Genomic DNA, 21,712 nt, shown 5'->3' with positions numbered 1-21,712 from the left:
TACAAAACAACAGAGTTGGAGAATTGGAGTGGGGAAATTGGGGATGGGGTATAAATACAAAGATAATATGAGAGAGTTCTTTTGTGAGGATAGAATGGATCTGTATCTTACTTTTGCAGATGGTTATAGAAATTTACACATACAGACAAATAAATGAAGGATAAAAAATGATAATGATAAAATAAGATTTGAGTGGAGGCAACAGTGATGTTCTGATGTAAATTTCCTGGTTTTGATATTGTATACAAGAGCTATATAAGATTTCATCAATGTCATCAATGGGAAAGCTTGGTGAAATCTACATGAATACTATTCCAATATTTTCGACTTCCTATGAGTCAAAAATTACTTGTAAGACAAAAAGTCTTAATGATGTTTCAGATATCAGTTCCTCTGTAAACGTCTTCAAGTCCAGCCTTTATAAATATCTAGTATGGCTGATTTAACAGTAAAGACAAATAATAGATTGTGCAACCCAGCCCAAGATAGGGCCATATCTCTTAAACCCTCTTTAAATTCCTTAGGAAAACAGTTCCCGTTGGTTTTCTTAGTCTTCCTCCATGCAGTTCAAGGCCACTGAATCTCAGAATATTCGCTAGGTCTAACTTACTCTCTAAATTCTCAATTGTTCCTACTATTTACTAATCCATTTACTAGATCTACTTGATAAATTCAGGTTTACCGTGTCCTTCTCCTTCCTACTCTAGCATACCTATTTTAACCTTATATCTGGCAATCAACAAGCATCCATTTAATATTTAAACCTAATTGGGGGTCAGCAGGTGGCATGATGAAAGGCACTGGACTCCCACATGGCCAACCATGGTTTGAGTCCCAGACCTGGTGGCTTGCTTTCTCACTTTTCCTCTCTTTCTAGTTCTGGTCAAATTAAAACAAACAAATAAAGCTAAATAAAATGATTATTAAAAGAAATTAAACCTAATCAACCAGGTCATAAAAATACAGGTATCAGTGAAGTACCCATAAATAAGAAATAAAAAGGTGACCACAAGAATACATGTTTCTAAACACAATTCTACTTACATGCCACTGAAAAGAAGGCTGTAAGCATCAGTCTGGTGATGGGAAGCCAAGTAATAATAGTTAAATACACGAATCCTGAACACAGTAGAATAAACACAGATACTTAGGAAGAAGATAGAAAGGAAGCAAGCAATCTGGAAAAAACAAAACCAAAATACTTTAAGACTAAGATGTTAGCACTTTTTATCCTATCGCAATCATTATCCTTCATACCCAGCTGACATCAATTGATGTTCTAAAATTTAAATACATTAATAGAGCTTATTAAAAATCACCTAAGAAAACAAAATTATATTTTAAAAAATCTATATTTTAACCAGTTCAACAATCCAGATCCCTAAGCTTCAAATCTACCTCCTGAAATGATCCTGTTCTCCAATTCCCTTGGCAACTCTTCACATAAAGACTATAAGTTACATAGCTTTGCTGGTATAAAGAGTATCAAAGTATTCTCATAAAAGAATTTTGCACTATATTACACCTTTCCATCTCTCCTCAAATACAGTTCTTGGTTTTTATAGTCTGGATAAATTAATGAATCTCATTTTTGTAAGTATGAATAATAACACTGTGGGAAACTTCACTGCTTTATTATTACTAGAAGAACTATGTGGAGAAAGGATACAACAGTTAAGGATTATACTTTGAACTGAAACACATTTATGATATATATAAAATGCACTGACCTCAATATAAATATAATTGTATGTTTTCTCTGCCAGCTGTATGAAGACTGCAAAGAGGGATAAGACGGGAGAAGTGCTAAAGAATGTGCACTCTGACCACACAACAATCACGGAGAAGATGGACAGAACCACCGCAAGTATCCTGTAAAACCACGGTCGCAAAAGACATTCCCAGTACCATTCTAGAAATTGAAAAAAAAAATTAGAAAACCTATAAAGGATTAACAAAGTACATTGTTTCAAAATATTCCCCAAAGGATACTTAATTACAAAAGAAAAATAGCAATTTTACAGGGGAGGGACCAGGAAGATATCATCCTAACCAAATGATCACTAGTAATGGGTCAAACTGGTAACATGCCTCCTGCTACGATGTATCAAGAAGAGCAGGTCGGCTACTGTGATCTTCCTGCTCAAAATGGAGAACCTCTAATCATGAAGAGAGAGAGAAAGGCTATATTTTCACTTCATTAAAGAGTTGAATTCCAGGCTCTCTATAAATCTTTTCAACTCTACACTTAGCATAATTCCAATAGGTAATAGATGATTCTCTTTTTAATACCTTTGTCTCCTTTTTCCTTGACCACCTCTTTTCCAGTGATCTTGTCCTCTACATCAATTGCTCATTCCAAAAGTTATCCCTAAATCTTTGTTTCCAATAACTCCAAATTTTCCATATGATCTCATTTTAGTATCTAAGTAATAATTTCATGTAGTATTTCAGCTCCACTGACTGACTATCTGGGCCAATAATACCTTTATTCTACCTCCTTTTAATCAATACTGAAAACCCCGATTTCTTTATTCTTCCTTATTCAGATTCAATTTTGGGGATAATCACACTCCAATATTCTAATTCCTTTGCCCTCTTTTGCTTCACTCTACTTGCTTGCTAACCTACACCCTGGTCAGACCCAGTTCCAAGGCTCTATCCTGAGCCTGCACACACGTAGCTTGAACATTGCAGAAGACAGACATACAACTTTCTTGATTGGTCTCACTTTAAATTCTTTATTTTTTTTCCTTGTTTTTAAGAGATTTTTTCTATAAGGCGTGTGTGCTCGCCAGAGAGACAAAAAATGAGAAATCACCTCCGGGAGCGGATGACCATGCTGCAATTCCTTCTCTTCCAGTCACCTCTCAGAATTTAGGGCATGCACATAGGGCATGCCTGGCATGACTTTTAAGGCACTAGGTCCAGGACTCGAACAGTGGCTTACTACATGGGAGTCCAGCAATGTAACCATCATGACATCTGCTGATCCCTCACTTTAACTTCTCAATCACAGGGCCAGCAGGTGGCGTGGCAGTAAAGGGAGCTGGACTCTCACATGGCCAACTGCAGTTTGAGTCCTGGACCTGGTGGCTTGCTTTCCCTTTCTCCCTGTCTCTCTCTAATCAAATTAAAAAATAATAACAACAAATAAAGTTAAAGTAAATATTTTTTCTTTTTTTTTTTTTGAGAGGGTTTTTTGCTATAGGGCGCGTGCGCTCGCCAGACAGACAGAGAGAGACATAGAGACAGAAAGCGAGAAATCACCCCCCGGGGGGATGGTCACGCCGCAATCCCTTCTCCTCCATTCTCCTCTCGGGATCTTGGGCACGCACTCACACGCGCCCGGCGTGAGTTTTAAGCCACCGGGTCCAGGACGAGAACCGCGGTTGACTACGTGGGAGTCCAGTGACATAGCCATTACGCTAACTGCTAATTCCTAATATTTTTTAATTCTTAATTACTAGCTTTGAATAGCCCTAAGCATTGACTAGTTAGCATACTGTAATTCTCAAGTTTTCTCCCATGTCCACTTTTCTAGGCAACTTTTTCGCAACTTCTCTTCTCTCCTAAAATCTCCAAACTCTCTTCCTTTAGTCTCGACATTTCACTGAGAAAACAAAAACAACTACAAGAGTTTCCTCCAAGTTCCCACCATGTCTTTTCACCTACTTAGGTAGATCTGTACCTTACTTCCAAATCAAAGGCCACTTTTTTTTGTTGTTCATTATTTCCCACCATCCTTCTTCTACTCATGAACATTGTTCCCGGAATGCCCTGTCTCATTACATCTCCTCTATGCAATCTTTCCTGAATTGCGTGCTATAATTTCTCGTGACCACTTCTCCCCCTAACTCTGTTAGCTACTTCTCCTTTTCTCTGTAGTCTCTTACAAGTTTTCTATTTTCACTGTTTCTGTTGTTCTCCTTATTTCTTTTAAATGCCAACCAGGCCTTTTTACTTTCTCCCCATCACACTTCTTTGAACTCTCATAGTCAGGTCTTGGTATGTATGATACTTGACCTATCTGCATTATTTGAAAAGGTACTTTACACACTTTTCCTCAAAGCACTTCCCAGTCCTGATTTTTCTGTCTCACAGGCCATTCCTTTTTCTAGTCTTTCGCGCTGATTTCCTCTTTAATTTAACTTCCAAGTTCTTTGATTTCCTCTTTAATTTAACTTCCAAGTTCTTGAGTGCCTCAGGCTTGGTCTTCAGGCTTTTTCTTTTCTCCATCCTAACTACTTCCTTACTGACTTTATTCTGACCCATCACTTATACATTGATGGCTCCCTGATTTACATCTGCAGCTCAGATTTCTCCTCTGAATTCCAATTTTTAAAACCAACTACCTACTTATCATCCTAATTTATATCTTCATGTGTTTGTCCGTTTTACTCACTCTATCTTTGTTATTGATATATACCAAGTACTCAACAATACATAGCATTTACATGCTCAAATATTTGGTGAATGAATGAAAACAGGTATCACATCATTCCTTCATTTAATTAGCAAGGATCTTTAGTTCTCATGGCTAGTAAGTCTTCATATTCAAGACCAAGCATATAAAAGAGAATCAAGTGAATATAACTGTTTGAGTAAATAAGGTAAATAGAACTCTTTAGTATTTGTATTAAATTTCTTCAAACTTCATTTGATAACATTTGAAGGGAATACCATAAATAATCATAAAGGAGAAAAAATAATGATGACTATAGAGTGTAGGTTTTAAAAATAAGACTAATTAATAAATATAATCAAAGGAGACTTCAGGGAATATTATAGTAGTAGTATATAAGACGGAGAAGAAACCTATGCTTATAATCTGAAACTGCCTAAAATCCTATTACATATCATATAAAATATGCTTAATATATTGCATACATTTTTGCACTGAATTTTGATTACTATAAAGTAATAGTTCAAACTAATAAATTATATGATATATAAAGTAGATATTTAGGAGAAAAATTTATCAAATACGCAATATTATCACATGGTATAAATCAGATTCTACAAATGAAATTCAAATATGCATTGGTGAAAATACATATGTTTTTCCTGTCATCATTAGGGCCAGCAGGTGGTACGGTGAAGGCAGCTGGATCTTAAATGACTGACTGCACAGTTCAAATCCTGAGCCTGGCAGTTTCAGAAACACACCGGGCTCTCATGTGCATGTCTAAAATCCCACAAGGAGAATGGAAGAGAAGGGATTGCAATGGGGCCATTCCCCATGTGGGGTACTTCCTCACTTTCCTTTTCTCTCTCTGTCCCCACCCTTGGTGAGCTTAGGTACCCTCTGGCAAACCAAAAAAAAAAAAAATTATCATCATTCAATTTTGAAATCTATGTCAAATTACATACCAACTGTAGGATTATAAAAATATTGGGTAAATCGATTTTCTGGTTCTGGTGACTGAAAGGTGTGAACAAATTGATGAGTAACACTGGTTTCATTTTTTGCTACATCTTCTAGATAAAATGCTTGTTCCAAAAGAATTTGCCATTGTACTTGAGTTCGACGGTGCCTCTGAACTGAGTAAATCACCTAAAAGAGAAAATGGGTAGGCCTGTCAGTTCTGATCCCACAATGGTTCAACTCCCCATTAGGAAACATGTTTTGGTTGTCATAATAAGAGGGAAGTGACAGCAGCATTTAATGTGTGGCGTCAAAGATGTTAATGTTCTAAAATGACATAATGATTCTACATAATATTCCAGCTAGGCTCAGTGAATAATTGTCCCTTCCCAAATGTCAATCGTGTTATCATGTCAAAAAACACAAAGTTAAAATATTTCAATGAATAATGATGAAGATATAGGACAAAAGGGAGTTTCAGATACATGTTCAACTAAAATTCTTTTTCGGGAGCAATATTTATAAATCTGACTAAAACATAGTAAATAAAACAAACTATAAACAATAATTAAAGTTACCTGTTTATGCAATTTTACCAGACTTTTTTCACTTGGGTAGGTATTATGCTTTTCATCAAAATCTTCATAATCATCCATGTTCCTACCCATTTTTTCTTGATACTCTGTAGGGCACTAAAAGGAAGCAGAGTTTTAAAAATCTTAATTGCAAAAAGATAATTTTTTAAAATTAAAACTCTTTCATTCTTGGGCATTTCTAACTTTCTCAAAAAACATGTTCTTTTATTGGCACCTCTAATTTTTCACTTGCTGATCTTTTTTCGACCGTCTTTTAAAAGAGTACTGAGTTTCTTCTTACCCCTAGTAATCTTTATGTTCAGATATACTAGCTGGGAAAGGGTAAAGACAGAGGAGCTTACTTACAAGTAGTAAGCTTAATACAAGTAGTATTTGAGAGGATTATTCAAAGTAGGCTGATGAAACTTTCAATTATTTTCTTAGCTAAATAATGAAATGAATAGATGATTTGGAATTATCTGCCATACTACTAGTCATTTATTACTATATAAACTTAGGCATGTTAACCTCACTTGAATAGGTCTCAAAAAGTGGTAAATGCAATAAAAGTGGTTAGAAAATTTATTCTTTTGTTTTTATTTATGTCTGTAAGAATCTTAGACAAAAGGAACCAGATAATAATCAGTACAATACATTTTTAGTAAAAAAAAGAAATATTTCAGTTCCAGCAGATGACATAACAGTTATGTTGCTGGACTCCCATGTAGTCAACCATGGTTTGAATTCCAGACCCAGTGGCTTAAAACTCATGCTGGGCACATATGTGTGTGTGCCCAAGACCCCAAGAGGAGAATGGACAAGGAATTGCAGCATGGCCATCCCTCCTATGAGGTGGAAATTTCTCACTGTCTCTCTGTCTCTCTTTTTCTCTATTGAGTATGAGCACCCTATAGCAAAAATCTCTCAAAAAATAAATATTTCAGGCCAGCAGGTGGCATAGGTGCTGGACTCCTGCATGGCCAACAGCAGTTCAAATCTTAGACCTGGCAGCTGGAAACTCACATGCGTACATGTGTGTGCATGCCCCACATTCAGAAAGAAGAATGGAGAAGGAATTGTGTCATGACCATCCCTCCATAGGGGGTTTTCTCACTTTCTCTCTGTGTCTCCAATGAGTGCACACACCCTATAGCAAAAATGTGATGTGATACCTGTTTTCATTCATTCATGAAATATTTCAGCATATAAATGCTATGTATTATCTCTAAAAGAAAACTTATAAATAAATATATGTATATATATATATATATATATGTACATATATATATATAATTCTGTAGTTTTGTGGGTACATAAAACACAACTGGGGTACATTGCAAATAATCTTTTTCAGGAGTATATGGATACCCCTAATTTAATATCAATGTAGCAAACCTTAATTATATGACTTATTAAATATTTACATGAAACACGTGACATATATGAAGTCAATTAAATGAGAATACTGATGAACTGACTCTGTAGCCTAGTAGTTAAGTAAATGGAATCCCACATGGCTGACCATAGTACAAATCCTGATCCATGGGCTTGAAAAACACTCCAGGCACATGTGCATGTGTGCAAAATTCTGACAAATTGGAGAGACGGAAAAGGGACTACAGCATGACTAGACCTCACCAGCAGGTACTCTTTCTCTCTTTCTCTCTCTGTCTCTTTTGGTGAGTGCATAGGGCCTATTACAGTTGAAAACAAAATAGAAGAGAGAGAAAAAAATTACTAAGGCCTTAACTCATTTTCTTATAAGAGCTATGCCTTTAGTGACCACATGCAAAATACTTCAAAGGTTTAATCTCTAACACTGTGTCACAGCAATCATTACACATTACTCAGCATTGGCTTTACCTCCACATTTCAATAAAAAATACTGCCAATACTTAATATTAAACTTATAATACTAAAATTTAAAAAAATTATGTACAATTTACTAATGGTTTATGGTATTTCCATAAAAATTAGTTGGGAAAACCTTAGCCATATGCTCTTCTCATATTTTTCTGATGCTTTTGTTACAATATTATAAATTTTTAATTTCAAAAGGAAATAGATGAAATGATTTAATTACCTTTTTAAGTATTGTATCAACACATTTCCTCAGTGGGTGATTGTACTTGATACTTTCATTCACTTTACGAACTTCCTATAAAAACAGTGAAAAAGGACCAGCAGTTAGCGTAATGGCTATGAATCTGGACTCCCATGTAGTCAACTGTGGTTTGAGTCCCGGACCCGGTGGCTTAAAACTCACGTGTGCATGCATACCCAAGATCCCGAGGGGAGAATGGAGGAGAAGGGACTGCGGCGTGGCCATCCCCCCTGGGGGGTGATTTCTCGCTTTCTGTCTCTCTGTCTCTGTCTGTCTGTCTGGAGAGCACACGCCCCTATAGCAAAAATCTCTCAGAAAAACAAACAAACAAACAAACAAACAAAAAAAAACAGTGAAGAGAAATTGAACATATTTTTATTTCAACAGATCAGACATTTCAAATGAGAATGTATTTTCTTTTCACGTTTAATTTTAACTCAAATTGTTTAGCATTATATGAAGTACATTGAATGGCTATATCTATACCCTTACACCTTTTATTACTTTTTACGTTTACTCATTTATCTTCTGCTTACTAGCTACACCTTTTTAAAAAGTTCATGTAGGTGCTCACAAATTTTGTGATTCTCTATGAACAGGACTGTATTTCTTGCTCAGTAAGATCAGTTATGCATTACTATCTAAATTATAATGAAGAAACCAGAAAAGGTTAAAAAAAAAAAGCTACAAATGTCACAAAGTGCCTGCTCCTTTATTCTAGGAGAGGATTTATTAGGAGCTCTACAGTAGTGACTATTTATTAAGAGCACACCATCTGCCAGCACTGTACTAGGAGTAAGGATACCATAATCCATATACTGGAGGGTGGGTGGGAAGCCATGGTATTGTTAGTCTTTGACTAACATCTCAATCAGGTAAGGAGATAATTAAATCAACTTCATAAGTATAAAAGCATAAAAAGGTTAGAGAGAAATTTTTAGAACCAGTAATTCCTAAAGAATCACAATCTTCTATTTTATTTGTGGGGGGAAGAATGTTGGAACTCCATCCTAGGCAGAAGAGCAAACTGAAACTGTGGGAAGCAAGAGAGAACTGACCAGGATATTAAAAAGAATACTTTGAACTGGTTGTACGTTAAGTACAGAATATATTTCTCTTTTAAATTATTTTGCCATTTTGGGCTGGCCCTGTAGTACCATGGTTAAGCTGTGCCAGAACCCACAGGATCAAATGCTATTCAAATTAACAGGATTTAATATCAAATTTAAATGTTCTTCTTTTATCAAATATAAATATCTTATGCATAAATTTTCAACTATTTAAAAATTTTCCTCCAGGGACCAGCAGATGATGTAATGGTTACATTGCTGAACTCCCACACAGTCAACTGCAGTTCAAGTTCCGGGCCCAGCAGCTAAAAACTCATACTAGGTGCGTGTTTGTGCGGGCCCAAAAACCCCAGAGGAGAGTGGAGGAGAAGGAATTGCAATGTGGCCATCTCCAGGGGAGGTAAGTTCTCATTTTCTGTCCCTTTGTCTCTCTGACAAGTGCATATGCCTTATAGAAAAATTCGCTCAAAATTTTTTTCCTCATTTTCAATTATTGAATATATGAAATATAAGAATCACCAAATATAAATTATCTCCTTTAAAAAAATGTAATAGCATGCTTCATGGCCTGAAGAAATGCAGACTTTGTTGTATATTTCTATATACGCTATAGAAAGTTAAACTTTCAACAACTTTGTGGAGTTTGTTCAAACCATCTACATTTTACAAGTGAGTAAAATGAAGTGCTTTATTAAGGAAGCAAAACTCACTGATACAAACTCACTCTGGCTTAGTCTCTAAAGAGGTTTCCAGTGGTGGGTTAAACCTTGATTAAACTTTTAGAAAGACATGTCCTCTGGTGCTATTTTAATTTCCACTATTCTAGGATAACAATATAACTAACTTATCATCTAATCTGGGAGACTTTTGAGAAAAATAGAAGGCACTATTAAAAGATACTCCAAGAAGTTCTTTAGCATTTCTTTGATTTATTAAAGTTAAAACTGCTTTACTTGAAATTACGAGCTGAACTTGCTATTGAAAGTAGTTTGATTATTTAAGAAATTGTGTGATCAATAAAATGTGGGGGTGAAAGGAATGGAAGATAACTGTAGACACCAGAGATAGTGTGAGAAGAGGGTGGGAAAGGACAGAGGGTCAGAAATAGGGATTAAAAAAAATTAAACTAGAAATGGAAAATTATTGATGATAACATGCACGATTAAGCCACTATGCAGTAGTATATTCTGGATGGGAAATCATATTATGTAATGCTGTAACAATGCTTAGGGAATGGATGTAAATTAATTAATTTAAAAAAAAAACTTCAGAAAAAAATCTAAACCTGTTTTTCTTGAAATTAAAAAAAAAGGCATTAAAAACACCTATTTGATGACTACAGTAAGCTATATAGCCCTAGTTAGGTGTTACTTTATAGTATGTTCATTCTACTCACTGAGGTTTATGCCTAAAGTCAGACTTGTGTTCATAGATATGTATTTATCAGCTGCGCATGCTATTGAAAATATTTAGATTAATTAAGATCTTTAGTGAATCAATACAATGTGGGCGGAAAAAGGCATAGAAAGCAACCATGGGATACCAGAGACTGTGGGAGGAGGGTGGGAGATGGCAGAAGGTGGGAGATAGGGAATCAAGGATGGGAGAAAAAGCAAAATATATGGGAAACAGGAAATGGAAAATTATTTGTTGACGGTAACATATATTTTGATGTGCTTGATTGAGCCAATATACAGTGTATTCTGAATGGAAAATCTCATTTTGCATGCTGTAATGGTGTATAGTGAATGAATGTAAATAAATAAATTTTAAAAAAAAAGAAAGAAAGATACTCCAAGAGGCCAGAAAGTAGTATGGTGGTTAAGGTACTGGACTCTCACATGTCTGACCATGGTTCAAGTTACAGACCAGAAGGCCTGAAAACTATACTGAGCATATGTGGTTGCATGCCCGAAATCCCCAGAGAATAGAAGAGAAATGATTGAAGCATGGCCATTCCCCAATTTCTCACTTTCTCTCTCTCTGGCAAGCTCATACCCTACAGCAAAAACTTAAAAGGAAAAAAAAAAGATACTCTTGGGGTTGGCAGGTGGCATGGTGGTTAAGGGTGCTGGACTCCCACATGGCCAATTGCAGTTCGAGTTCCAGACCTGGAGGCTTGCTTTCTCACTTACTTTCTTCCTCTCTCTCTCTCTCTCTCCCCGTCACCCCTGGTCAAATTTAAATAAATAAAGTTAAATTAAAAAAAAAAAAAAAAAAACCCCAAGACAACATATATCGTCCTACACTGGTACACTGGGTAATTTTCCCTTAGTCTTTGTCAATTATAAGATGAAGATGACTCCTCATGAGGCTAGAGAGTCAACCAGAAGTCCTTCAGGATGAGACATAACCAAATTTCTTGTCTGAAGCCCATCAGTGTGCTAAACAACAACAACAAAACCCAACAGTGGCTAATAGGAGATACCTACAACTAAGAGGCTATTGTTTATAAGGTTTAAACTTGCTTACCTCCATGACATCTTCTAAATTCTCTTCTGCATCTGCTTTCTCTGTCATCAGTTTGGCTGCCTTAAAATACGTCTTCATAAGTAGATAACCCTTTTTTGCTCCATTCCAGTATGACCGAGGAATTTCTACCAAGCCATATCCCAACAACAACACAAGAAGAAACAGACCCCATGTATTTGCAGCAGCTATCCCAATGGTCTGAAGCTGGTTCCTTAGAAAGAGAAAACATAAGCAGATGCCTGTAATAATTACATTTTCCTATAAAAATGTAAAATGAAAGTAACCAGTATTAAACGTTTTCAGAAAACAATCACCCTAAAGGCTGAGTAGAATTTTATATGGAAAAATTAGGCCTTCAAATTCTCAGCTATTCTTTTAGTAACTACAGATAACTTGCATATTTTAATGGAAAGAAAAAGTGTGACTGCAGAAATAAACTTTAATGCAGGAAACACTGTTTCTATTACAGATACAATTAGAACATAGGGGGCCAGTAGGTGGCAAGGTGGTTAAGGTGCTGGACTCCTGCATAGTTGACCGCATTTTAAGTCCCAGACCAGCGACTTGAAACTCATGCATACAGGTCCAGAATCCCAAGGGGAGAATGCAGGAGAGCAGATTGTGGCATGGTGCTCCCCCTGGAAGATGATTTCTCACTTTCTGTCTCTGTTTCCCCAGTATATGCTCCCTATAGCAAAAACATCTCACAAAAATTTTTAAAAACTGGAATCTAGGATAATCATGGCAACTTCGTATTTTCCCAAAGAAGACAGTGTTCATTAGGTGTTTTCTTCAGTATTCACCAAGAGAAACATGAAAATAATTTTTAAATAACTCATTTGTTTAAGCTTAATCTACACAAATCTTAGGAATTAAACAGTAAATTTCTTAAATTTTGGACCTTGTGCTTCACTTATGTTACAGATCCCAAGTATAAAACAGATTTCAAATCTAAATTAATACTAAGGACAAATATGTCCTCAAACTATAGTCAGGAAAAAAAAAATAATGCAAGTGTCAATGAAAAAAACTGGCTATTTCATTGTATACAAAATTTTAAATTCTTTTACAAAAATCATAGGGTTATGACTTTTAACATATGGTTCATTAGATGAAGCATTATGCTATACCTAACAACTACTTTTAAATATGTTATTTCATATTTTCTTTCTGAGTAACATAGATTATTTGGATATTCTTTTGGGGGAATCTATGAAACTTATAACTTGGTATGTTTCTTGATAAAATGTCTGTGTGCTTGCAAATATGAGATAAAAATTAATCTTAAAAGTAAAAGTATACAGGGATCAGGAGATGGCATAATGGTTATATCACTGGAGTCTCATGTAGTTGATTACGATTCAAGTCCTGGACCCAGCAGCTTAAAACTCACCCCAGACACATATGTGGGCATGCCCAAAATCCTGAGAGGAAAATGGAACAGAAGGGATTACAGCGTGGCCATTCCCCCTGGGGTTGATTTCTCACTTTCTATTTCTCTGTCTTTCTGCCAAGTGCATGCAGCTAGAGCAAAAATTCCTCTTAAGAAAAAAAAAAAAAAGCATTCAGAAATATTGTTAAGATAACTTTTCTTACCATTCTAAATGCAAACGTGGGTTTACAGCTACATAAATTAAAAATGCTCCAAATATCAGCAAATAGGTACCATAGTAGATTGCATTTTCAATCAGTGCAGTTTTGATTTTTCCAGTAATAGAAAACCCTCCCGATCTTGCATATGACTGCATAAAAGGTAATAGAATCCTAAATAAATGAAAAAATAGGATTAAAAAAACAAGAAAAAGGTACATGTACATCATTTCAAAATAACAGAAATTCATGAATCTCAATTTTAATATATAGTTCTTCTCATTGATAAATATGATTATGAATAATTAAATAGTAAATAAACAATAACAGATGACTGAATATTTTTATAATTTTAAATTTTGTAGAAGCAAAGACTTTAAGGCAGGAAAGAGCAAGAAATCTTTCTGGAAGAGAAGGAGTACAGAAAAACAGCAGAGAGTGCAGCATTATGAATGACTGGAGTCTGAAACAAGTCTTAAATCCTTTATGAAGGATTTAAGGGTTTGAACTTTAGTTCAAAATAATGATGTAACATTTTCTTGAACAGGAAGGAGACATGGTCAAATTTCAGTTTTCTAAAAGGCATAGGCTTTGATATTGAGAATAGATTGAAAGGGGAAAAAAAAACCAGAAATATCTGGAAGCAATTGTGGTTGAGGTGGTGGTTAAGAAGCAGGACAGGGAAGAATGGTTTCAACATACTGACTTCAAAGAACATAGGGACATCCCAGAGGAGCTGCACAGGAAGGGAGGTCGATCTGTATTACAGCTTCAGAGTTAAGAAGAGAGGATAGGAAATACAAATTGACTCCAGAATCACCCATATCCAGAGTACTAAAATAATATTGGTAGATGAGATCTAGAAGGGTAAACATATAGAATGCAAAAGAAAGAACCAGGGACTCACTCCTGAGAAATATCAACTTTTAAGGGAGAGGCAGAGAAACAAGAAGAGCCATAAAAGGAGACTGAGGAAGAACAGTAGGGGACAAGGAAAAAAAAGAGTGCACAGAGTAAAAATCAGGAGAAGGAAAAACTTGAAATTGAAGAATAAAAACAATAGAATCAAATGCTGCCAAGAGGTTAAGTAAATTAAGTATCTGTATGTGTGAGGAGGCAGTAAGAGTAGAAAACAGGGTACTTTAGGTTGAATCATAAGTAAACAATGAGCAAATGGAGATATCAAATATTACTCACTCATTTAAAAAGCTTGGATTGGTAGAATAAACTATAGTATATGCATAAAATGGAGCATTTTGTAGAAATGAAAAACAGAATACTGATACATGAAACAAAGTATAGGTGAACATCTCAAATATGTAAGCAAAAAAAGAGATGCAAAAAGTTCATATGAAATGACTAAGAGAGGGGCACAAGGGAGGTTTCTGGAAGAATTATTAATATTATAGATCATCACGTGAGTAGGGCACATTCACTTTGAAAAAAGTCAAAGAAAACACAATCTGTGCAATTTTGGGGGCACAAATTTATACTTCAATTTAAAAAGTCTCTAAAATAAATTTAGCTGTGATGAGATCAATGAAGTAGAAGTTGGAAAGGGATATGAGTTGAATGCTTTGTCAAAATTCCACACCATAAGTAGATAATAAAAACTGCAGGTGATGGTGTGTATTTCAGGAAGAGAGATTAACTTTAACAAGAATATTCTTGGGGCCAACATATGGTATCCTGGTTAAGGTGCTGGACTCCCACATGGCTGACCTTAGGAGTAACAGACCTGGTGGTTTGCTTTCTTTTCTCTCTCTCTCTCTCTCTCTCTCTGTCATGAAGGCATGAGTCCTGCAGCAAATTAAAAAGTAACAATAATAAAGATGATAAAATAAATAATTCTTAAGGACAAAAAAAAAAACAGGAATATTCTTCAACCCTTGGAGAGGACAGAAAAAAGGATGCATAGGCAAGTTTGTTAGCAAGGCACTGAAAGAGCTGGTAACTTCTATTTCCACTGTGTGGCAGAAAGTAATGTCATCTACAAATTTTACTAAGTCTTAAGTGTGAAGAATGAAAGGTATTTTTTTTTTATTTTGGGGAGTAGGAAAGAACCACAAAACGGACAGGAAATTTTTTTTCTCCTCTTTAGTTTTCTATAGGGTGCATGCACTCACCAGAGAAAAGCAGAGGAAGAGAACAAGAAAGTAGAAATTAGTCCCAAGAGGAGAGGACCACATCACAATCCCTTCTCTTCCATTCTCCTCTAGGAATTTTGAACACACATGCTCACACACCTGACAAGTAATGCTGAGGGCCCAGTTGGTTTTAATAAACCTGAATTACAAGGGCACTACTGTACTTTGCTATATGATTTTTTTCTTGCAATGTTCACCACTTCCAGTTTTAGAGCTTACCAGCCTGCAAAATAAAGAGATGATCCATGGGTAGTGAGTAGATGTGAGTATAGAGCACAGAAGAAAGACAAAGCTATGATGAGAGAGAGAAAGACTCAGAATGCAGTGGTGGCCAACAAAACACTGGTTATAATTAAAGGTATACAGAGAGATTCAGACGACAAGATGATCAAAGATAGAACTCTAGGGAAGACCAACACTTAGGAAATGAGACACAGAAATGGAGCCCATGAAGGAAATGCAGAGGTTGAGGTAAGCCATATAGAAATAAAAGCAGGGGATAATGAGGCCCTTAACAAAAATAGTTTCACATAATAATGGAATTGAAAGAAGACTAGATGGAAGGTCAAAAGAGAAGGCAATAGATAACTGGAGGGAACAGCAACCAATGGCTGTTTTCATTTTCTTTTTTTAAGATGGGAAAGACTTGAGCCAGCAAAAAGGGAGAGGATACAGATTTAAGGGAAAAATAAATAATTAAAGTTCACTAAAAAATAATCACCTTTTTATCGCTCTAGCCAAAAATTTTAAAATGTTATCCTTCAAAGCCACTTACCATGTTAAGAATTGTGATGTCCAATATACTACCCTCCAGAAAATTGGCATTATTCCATCAGGAATGTAACTCCATGGCTTGAAACATGGATGTTGTCTATTTAATAATAATTTAAAATCAATTAGTCATAAATGATAACTTAAATAAATTATAACTTAAATAAATTATAAATGTGTGCATTACATTCAGATTTTAAATAATTGACTCAACCTACACAATTACATAGAAAACTTAAAATTCTAAGTTGATTGCCAAACTAAAAACAAAAATGCACACAAATGGAATAAAACAGCTTGTTCTAGAGAGGAATGTCATTTAAGTCTTCAATTTTCAATGTTATTTTTAGTCATTAGGCAAAAAGGACTTAATATTCAACTAACAGACTAACAATGTAACAATGTTTAAAAGTAAATGTATTATGAAATCAAATCTCTAATGATTACCTTTAAAATACATACCCCATTTGTAGGGTTAGTTATTATTTTGGGGGTGATGGCAGGGGAGTGGGGGTGGAGAGAAAAAGACATTGGTAATTAATTTCTGGAAATTAGAATGCTAATTAAAACAACCACTATACCATAACTCCTATGGAGATGCATGTCAGCATCTACATATAATTATATTTGAATTTTCTGAAAATGATGAATCTCTGACCACAGATTATTCTATTTAATAGTATTCCTATACTATAAGGATATCATTTAATACAAAGACTTGGAGCAATCTATAAATGCTGCTGATCTATATCCATTTTCTTTTTTAAGAGAGGCTACAGGGCATGTATGTTTGCCAGAGAGACAGAGACAGAAAGTGAGAAATCACCATTCAGGGGATATGGCTATGCCACAATCAATTCTCCTCTCAGGATTTTGGACACACGTGGACACACACCCAGAGTAAGTTTGAAGCTGCCAGGTCTGGGCCTCGAACCACGGTTGGCTATGTGGGAGTCCAGTGACATAACCAAAATGCCATCTGCTGGTCCCTATCCAGTTTTTAATGGCACATCAAAGAAGAATAACACCAGGCCAGCCAGTGGCCTGGTGGTTAAGACAGCTGGGTCCCACATAACCAACCATGTGGTTTGAGTCCTGAGCCCTGTAGCCTAAAAAATATGCCAGACCTGTATGCATATGAACCTAAAAACCCCAAAAGAGGGAGAAATAGAGATGGGATTGTGACATGAACTCGCCCCACAAAGGGTGCTTTCTCACTTTCCCTTTCTCTCTGGTAAGCACATGAGCTCTCTGGCAAAAATTAATATAAATAATCAGTCTACCTCTGAAATTTACCTTTACTCAAGCTAATATAGTTTTTTAAAGCTACATAAAGAAGCATGAAAATACTACCTTGAGCTTGGTAAAAAATCACAGTCAACACATATTTATTTTTTTACATGGTGATTCAATATATGAATTCAATATAACCTTTTGACAATCAGAACTTCATTCATTCTTGATGTAAAATTAGAATGCTTTCAAAAAGCATGCAATATAAAAGGAGTACCCTATATACAGAATAATCTCCACTGTACTTTGTAAATTTGGCAAAAGAGAATGTTCATGCCTCACGGTTTTAGATCTGAAACAGGCTGAAGAGAGAAATAGGTTCAGGAAGTGACGTTCTAATTTAGTAAAGGGAAGAACCAGAGCTAAAAAATCAAGTGTTCTTTGAGTTTCTCAGTAACATCTACTGAAAAGACTTGTACATAAATAAATACTCAAAATTTAGATTTAAATAGAGTACAATGCAGTAAAATGTATACTAACAAAGGCTGGAAGTGAGTAGAGGAATCAGTAGAGAATGAAGATAACTTTCACAAATATAAAATCTGGATGGCAAAAAGTGACAATTTTTAAGTAAGTTGTCCTTTACAATATTAATATTCAAAATAAATAAGTAAAAAAATAAGTAAATAAGTAAATAAATAAATAAATAAGGAGATACCTTGGAACTGGGGCAGCAGTGGCATATAGTCCCGTAGTGTTGCTATTATCAGGAGGGCTTGAATTTGCAGCTGCATGCTTACACCGGTTGTATATTGTCTAAAGCAACGAATTCATAGTTTAAAAATGAGAATCATCAAGTTCCCAAGTACTTCAAGTATAATGGGATTTATAAATCTGTCTACCTAAATGTATCTTCCTGGTTATCCATTTTAATGATCAAATTCCTAAAATAACATTTAAATACAAAATATAACTTTATATAGTTTAGCTGACTTAAGAAATAACATTTTTCTAACATGTTGTGTGATTATAAACGCCTTTTAAATTGTGAAAATCAGTTTCACCTCTTACCGTACTAACATCCAGAGGCAGTATGAAGACAATGAGAAAGCAGAGATACCAAGCAAGCAGAGTTCCCACAATTACAAGTCGGTGCTGTTTCTTAAAGTCTCCATATCGATGAAGTAGGAATAATGCCAGAAAAAAGACAAAAACAATTTCGAGTCCCAAAGCTGCACCACTCATTCTTGAATGTTCACTCTGACTAACCAAAGTTATTCACGTATAGATCTGGATCATATCTGTAACTGAAATTTAAAAAATAGATAAAATGCAGAAATAATTAGACATAGAAATAATTAGAAATTCACTAAACACATATTAACATATTAATAAACTCTTTGGAAAATTATTGTGCTTTACATTGCACCATGAAAAGAATAATTTCTGCCACTCATGCCCGGCATGAGTTTAAGCCACGAGGACTGGGACTCGAACTGCGGTGGAATACATGGGAGTCCAGCGACACAGCCATTACGCCAACTGCTGGTCCCATTAATGCTCATTTTAACAATTCAACTTTCAGAACTTGAAATCATTTATCATTTCACAAATATGCTTATCACTTTCTATTTACCTAAATACATATTATTTTCTTTAAAGAAAGTTATTTTACCTGTTTCATATGTAGAAAATCTATCAATAATTATTAAAGTCATACATGTGAAAATACTGATTATATGGGCATCAGCAAATGTTTTATTTGGTATTCTTTAATTTTAAATAATTTATCTTTACTAATTGCAGCTAATATGTACTTTTCACCTTTGTAAAAATCAATGTTAGACATTTTTGTCTAGAAGACTACAATATTCCAAGCAATTGATTTATCTTAACACACATATTCAAGTTTGTCATGTAACCAACAAAGTAAGGAAGAATCAATAAAATAATTCAAGTCAACAAACATCTTCAACCAAAACTACACCTGATCTTAGCCAAAAGACTGAAAAGAAATTCAATGAAACTAGTTATACAATAATAATGAATATCGGAATACTTAACCAGGTTAATTGAAATGTATACAGGAAATATCCCTACACAAAATATCACACACAAAGATCATATTTAATGAACTATTTTAACTATTTATATCACTGAAGCATTTTTTCCAGTCCTCTGTGCATTTCAACCTTCAGTATTTGCATTTTTTAAAAATATTTAAAACTGAGCTTTCATCACTCTCCTTTCCCTTATCCTGCTACATTATTCTTAACTACCTGATCTATTGCATATTTTTAAATTGTCTTCCTCAACACTCTTTTTTTTGGAGAGGTTTTTGCTATAGGGCGCGTGCGCTCGCCGAAAAGACAGAGAGAGACAGAGAGTCAGAAATCAAGAAATCAGCCCCCAGGGGGGGGATAGCCACGCCACATCCCTTCTCCTCCATTCTCCTCTCAGGATCTTGGGCACACACGCACACGCGCCCGGCGTGAGTTTTAAGCCACCAGGTCCGGGACTCGAACTGCGGTCGACTACATGGGAGCCCAGCGACATAGCCATTACGCACACTGCTGGTCCCTCTTCCTCAACACTCTTCCACATAGACTCCATAAGAAATGAGACTTAAACTACTTTATTCAGTACTATATCCCAAGTCTTTAATGCAGTGTCTGGTATACAGTAAATATTTGAGAAATACCTGCTAAACAAATAAACACGTGGATAAAAAAAAAAAAACTAGTATATGTATGTGTGTGTGTGTGTATATGCATATATATGTGTGTGTGTATATATATGTAATGTAGTACTGTCATCTTAAATAAATTTTCCAGTACATGTTTTGGTGTGTGTGTGTTTGTTAGGCTGGATTTCTTGTGGCTATGCAAGTTAAGTCCTGGACCCAGAAGCTTGAAAAAACACCAGGAGCTTATGTGTGTCCAAAATCCTGAAAGAAGGGACTGTGGCATGGTCATCCTCTTTGGGGATTGATTTCTCACTTTCCTTCTTTTACTCTGTCTCTCTCCAGAGTGCATGTGCCCTCTAGCAAAAACTAAAAAACAAATAAATTACCAACTATTACTCAATTTTAAATTTCATATTCTATGAAAAACTTACACTACAACAATAAGTCAAATCATATTTTTATGTGTAGAGTAAGGAGTTAGCCAAAAGCTCAATGTAGAATGTGCTGATGAAAACTGTTATCCCTCTGAAGTCATTCAATGTGAGTAAATTTAGCAAAATTATTACCTGAAAATCCCTTTATGTTTTGACTTTGATGTTTATCTACCTGAAGTTGTCCAGTAAAAAGAATATGACAATCTGGGACCAGCAGATGGCATAATGGTTACGTCGCTGGACTCCCACATAGTCCATCATGGTTCGAGTCCCGGAGCCAGCAGTTTAAAACTCCTGCCGGGAGTGTGTGCCCAAAATCCTGAAAGGAGAATGGAAGTGAAGGGATTGTAGCATGGCCTTCCTCCCTGGGGGGTGATTTCTTGTTTTCTGTCTATCTGTCTCTGTCTCTCCAATGAGCACACACAACCTATAGCAGACTATGACAATCATAGAAAAAAAAAAACGTAGATATTACCAAAGAAATGATGAATTAAGTATGGTAGAGTCAAATGATGGATTACTGAAGTATAAGAAATGGTGTTTGTTAAGATTATTTAATAACATGAAAAAGTTACGTTAAAATTAATTTAAAGAGTAGATGTACATATTTTTACATAATATAAATAACAAAGAATAAGACAATAACAAAATATATGAAAACATCAATAGCAGGTAGTAAGTAAGATTATAAGAAAACAATAAAATCACAGTTACAAAGTTGTCAATAGCTATTATTTTTGTTTCTACTACAGGTCTCCACTTTTCAATTTGATTAATAGTCATAATATTGCTGATCAGCTCATAGAATTATGTATCCTTTATTCTAGCAATAAATGACTTGATTATATCTCTTCCTATACTCAGTGTATTGGTTTCCTATCATCACTGTAACAAATTACTACAAACTTAGTGACTTACGACAATACCCTATTATTATCTCTTAGTTTCTGTGGGTCAGAAGTCCAATCACTACACAGCTCATTGAGTTCTCTGTTGAGGATCTCACAAGATTGAAACCACAGTGTCAACAAGTTTCCACTCCTCTCTCGAGAAAAATCTACTTTTTTTTTTTTTTTGGAGAGGTTTTCGCTATAGGGCGCGTGTGCTCGCCAGATAGACAGAGAGAGACATAGAGACAGAAAGCGAGAAATCACCCCCCAGGGGGGATGGTCACGCCGCAATCCCTTCTCCTCCATTCTCCTCTCGGGATCTTGGGCACGCACACACACACGCCCGGCATGAGTTTTAAGCCACCGGGTCCG

General features: G+C 35.4%; 1 protein-coding gene across 3 annotated transcripts in view; it reads right to left on the bottom strand.

Moving 5' to 3' along the window:
* LMBRD2 (LMBR1 domain containing 2) overlaps positions 1-18,632 on the bottom strand; it is a 32,293-nt gene extending 13,661 nt beyond the window's left edge. For all 3 annotated transcript variants that reach the window (XM_027774879.1, XM_027774880.1, XM_027774881.1), the window contains exons 1-10: positions 18,402-18,632; positions 18,049-18,146; positions 16,102-16,197; positions 13,186-13,353; positions 11,590-11,800; positions 8,027-8,101; positions 5,947-6,060; positions 5,374-5,557; positions 1,731-1,912; positions 1,045-1,178 (exon numbers count right to left, since the gene is read on the bottom strand). In XM_027774879.1, the coding sequence (XP_027630680.1) occupies positions 1,045-1,178; positions 1,731-1,912; positions 5,374-5,557; positions 5,947-6,060; positions 8,027-8,101; positions 11,590-11,800; positions 13,186-13,353; positions 16,102-16,197; positions 18,049-18,146; positions 18,402-18,575 (1,436 nt within the window). In that variant the 5' untranslated portion in view covers positions 18,576-18,632. The remainder of the gene's footprint in view (positions 1-1,044; positions 1,179-1,730; positions 1,913-5,373; positions 5,558-5,946; positions 6,061-8,026; positions 8,102-11,589; positions 11,801-13,185; positions 13,354-16,101; positions 16,198-18,048; positions 18,147-18,401) is intronic.
* Between the last annotated feature and the right edge of the window lie 3,080 nt (positions 18,633-21,712).

Source organism: Tupaia chinensis, unplaced genomic scaffold, assembly GCF_000334495.1.
Source record: "Tupaia chinensis unplaced genomic scaffold, TupChi_1.0 Scaffold000489_1, whole genome shotgun sequence".
Taxonomy (NCBI): domain Eukaryota; kingdom Metazoa; phylum Chordata; class Mammalia; order Scandentia; family Tupaiidae; genus Tupaia; species Tupaia belangeri.
This window is presented reverse-complemented; position numbering and strand designations above follow the sequence as displayed.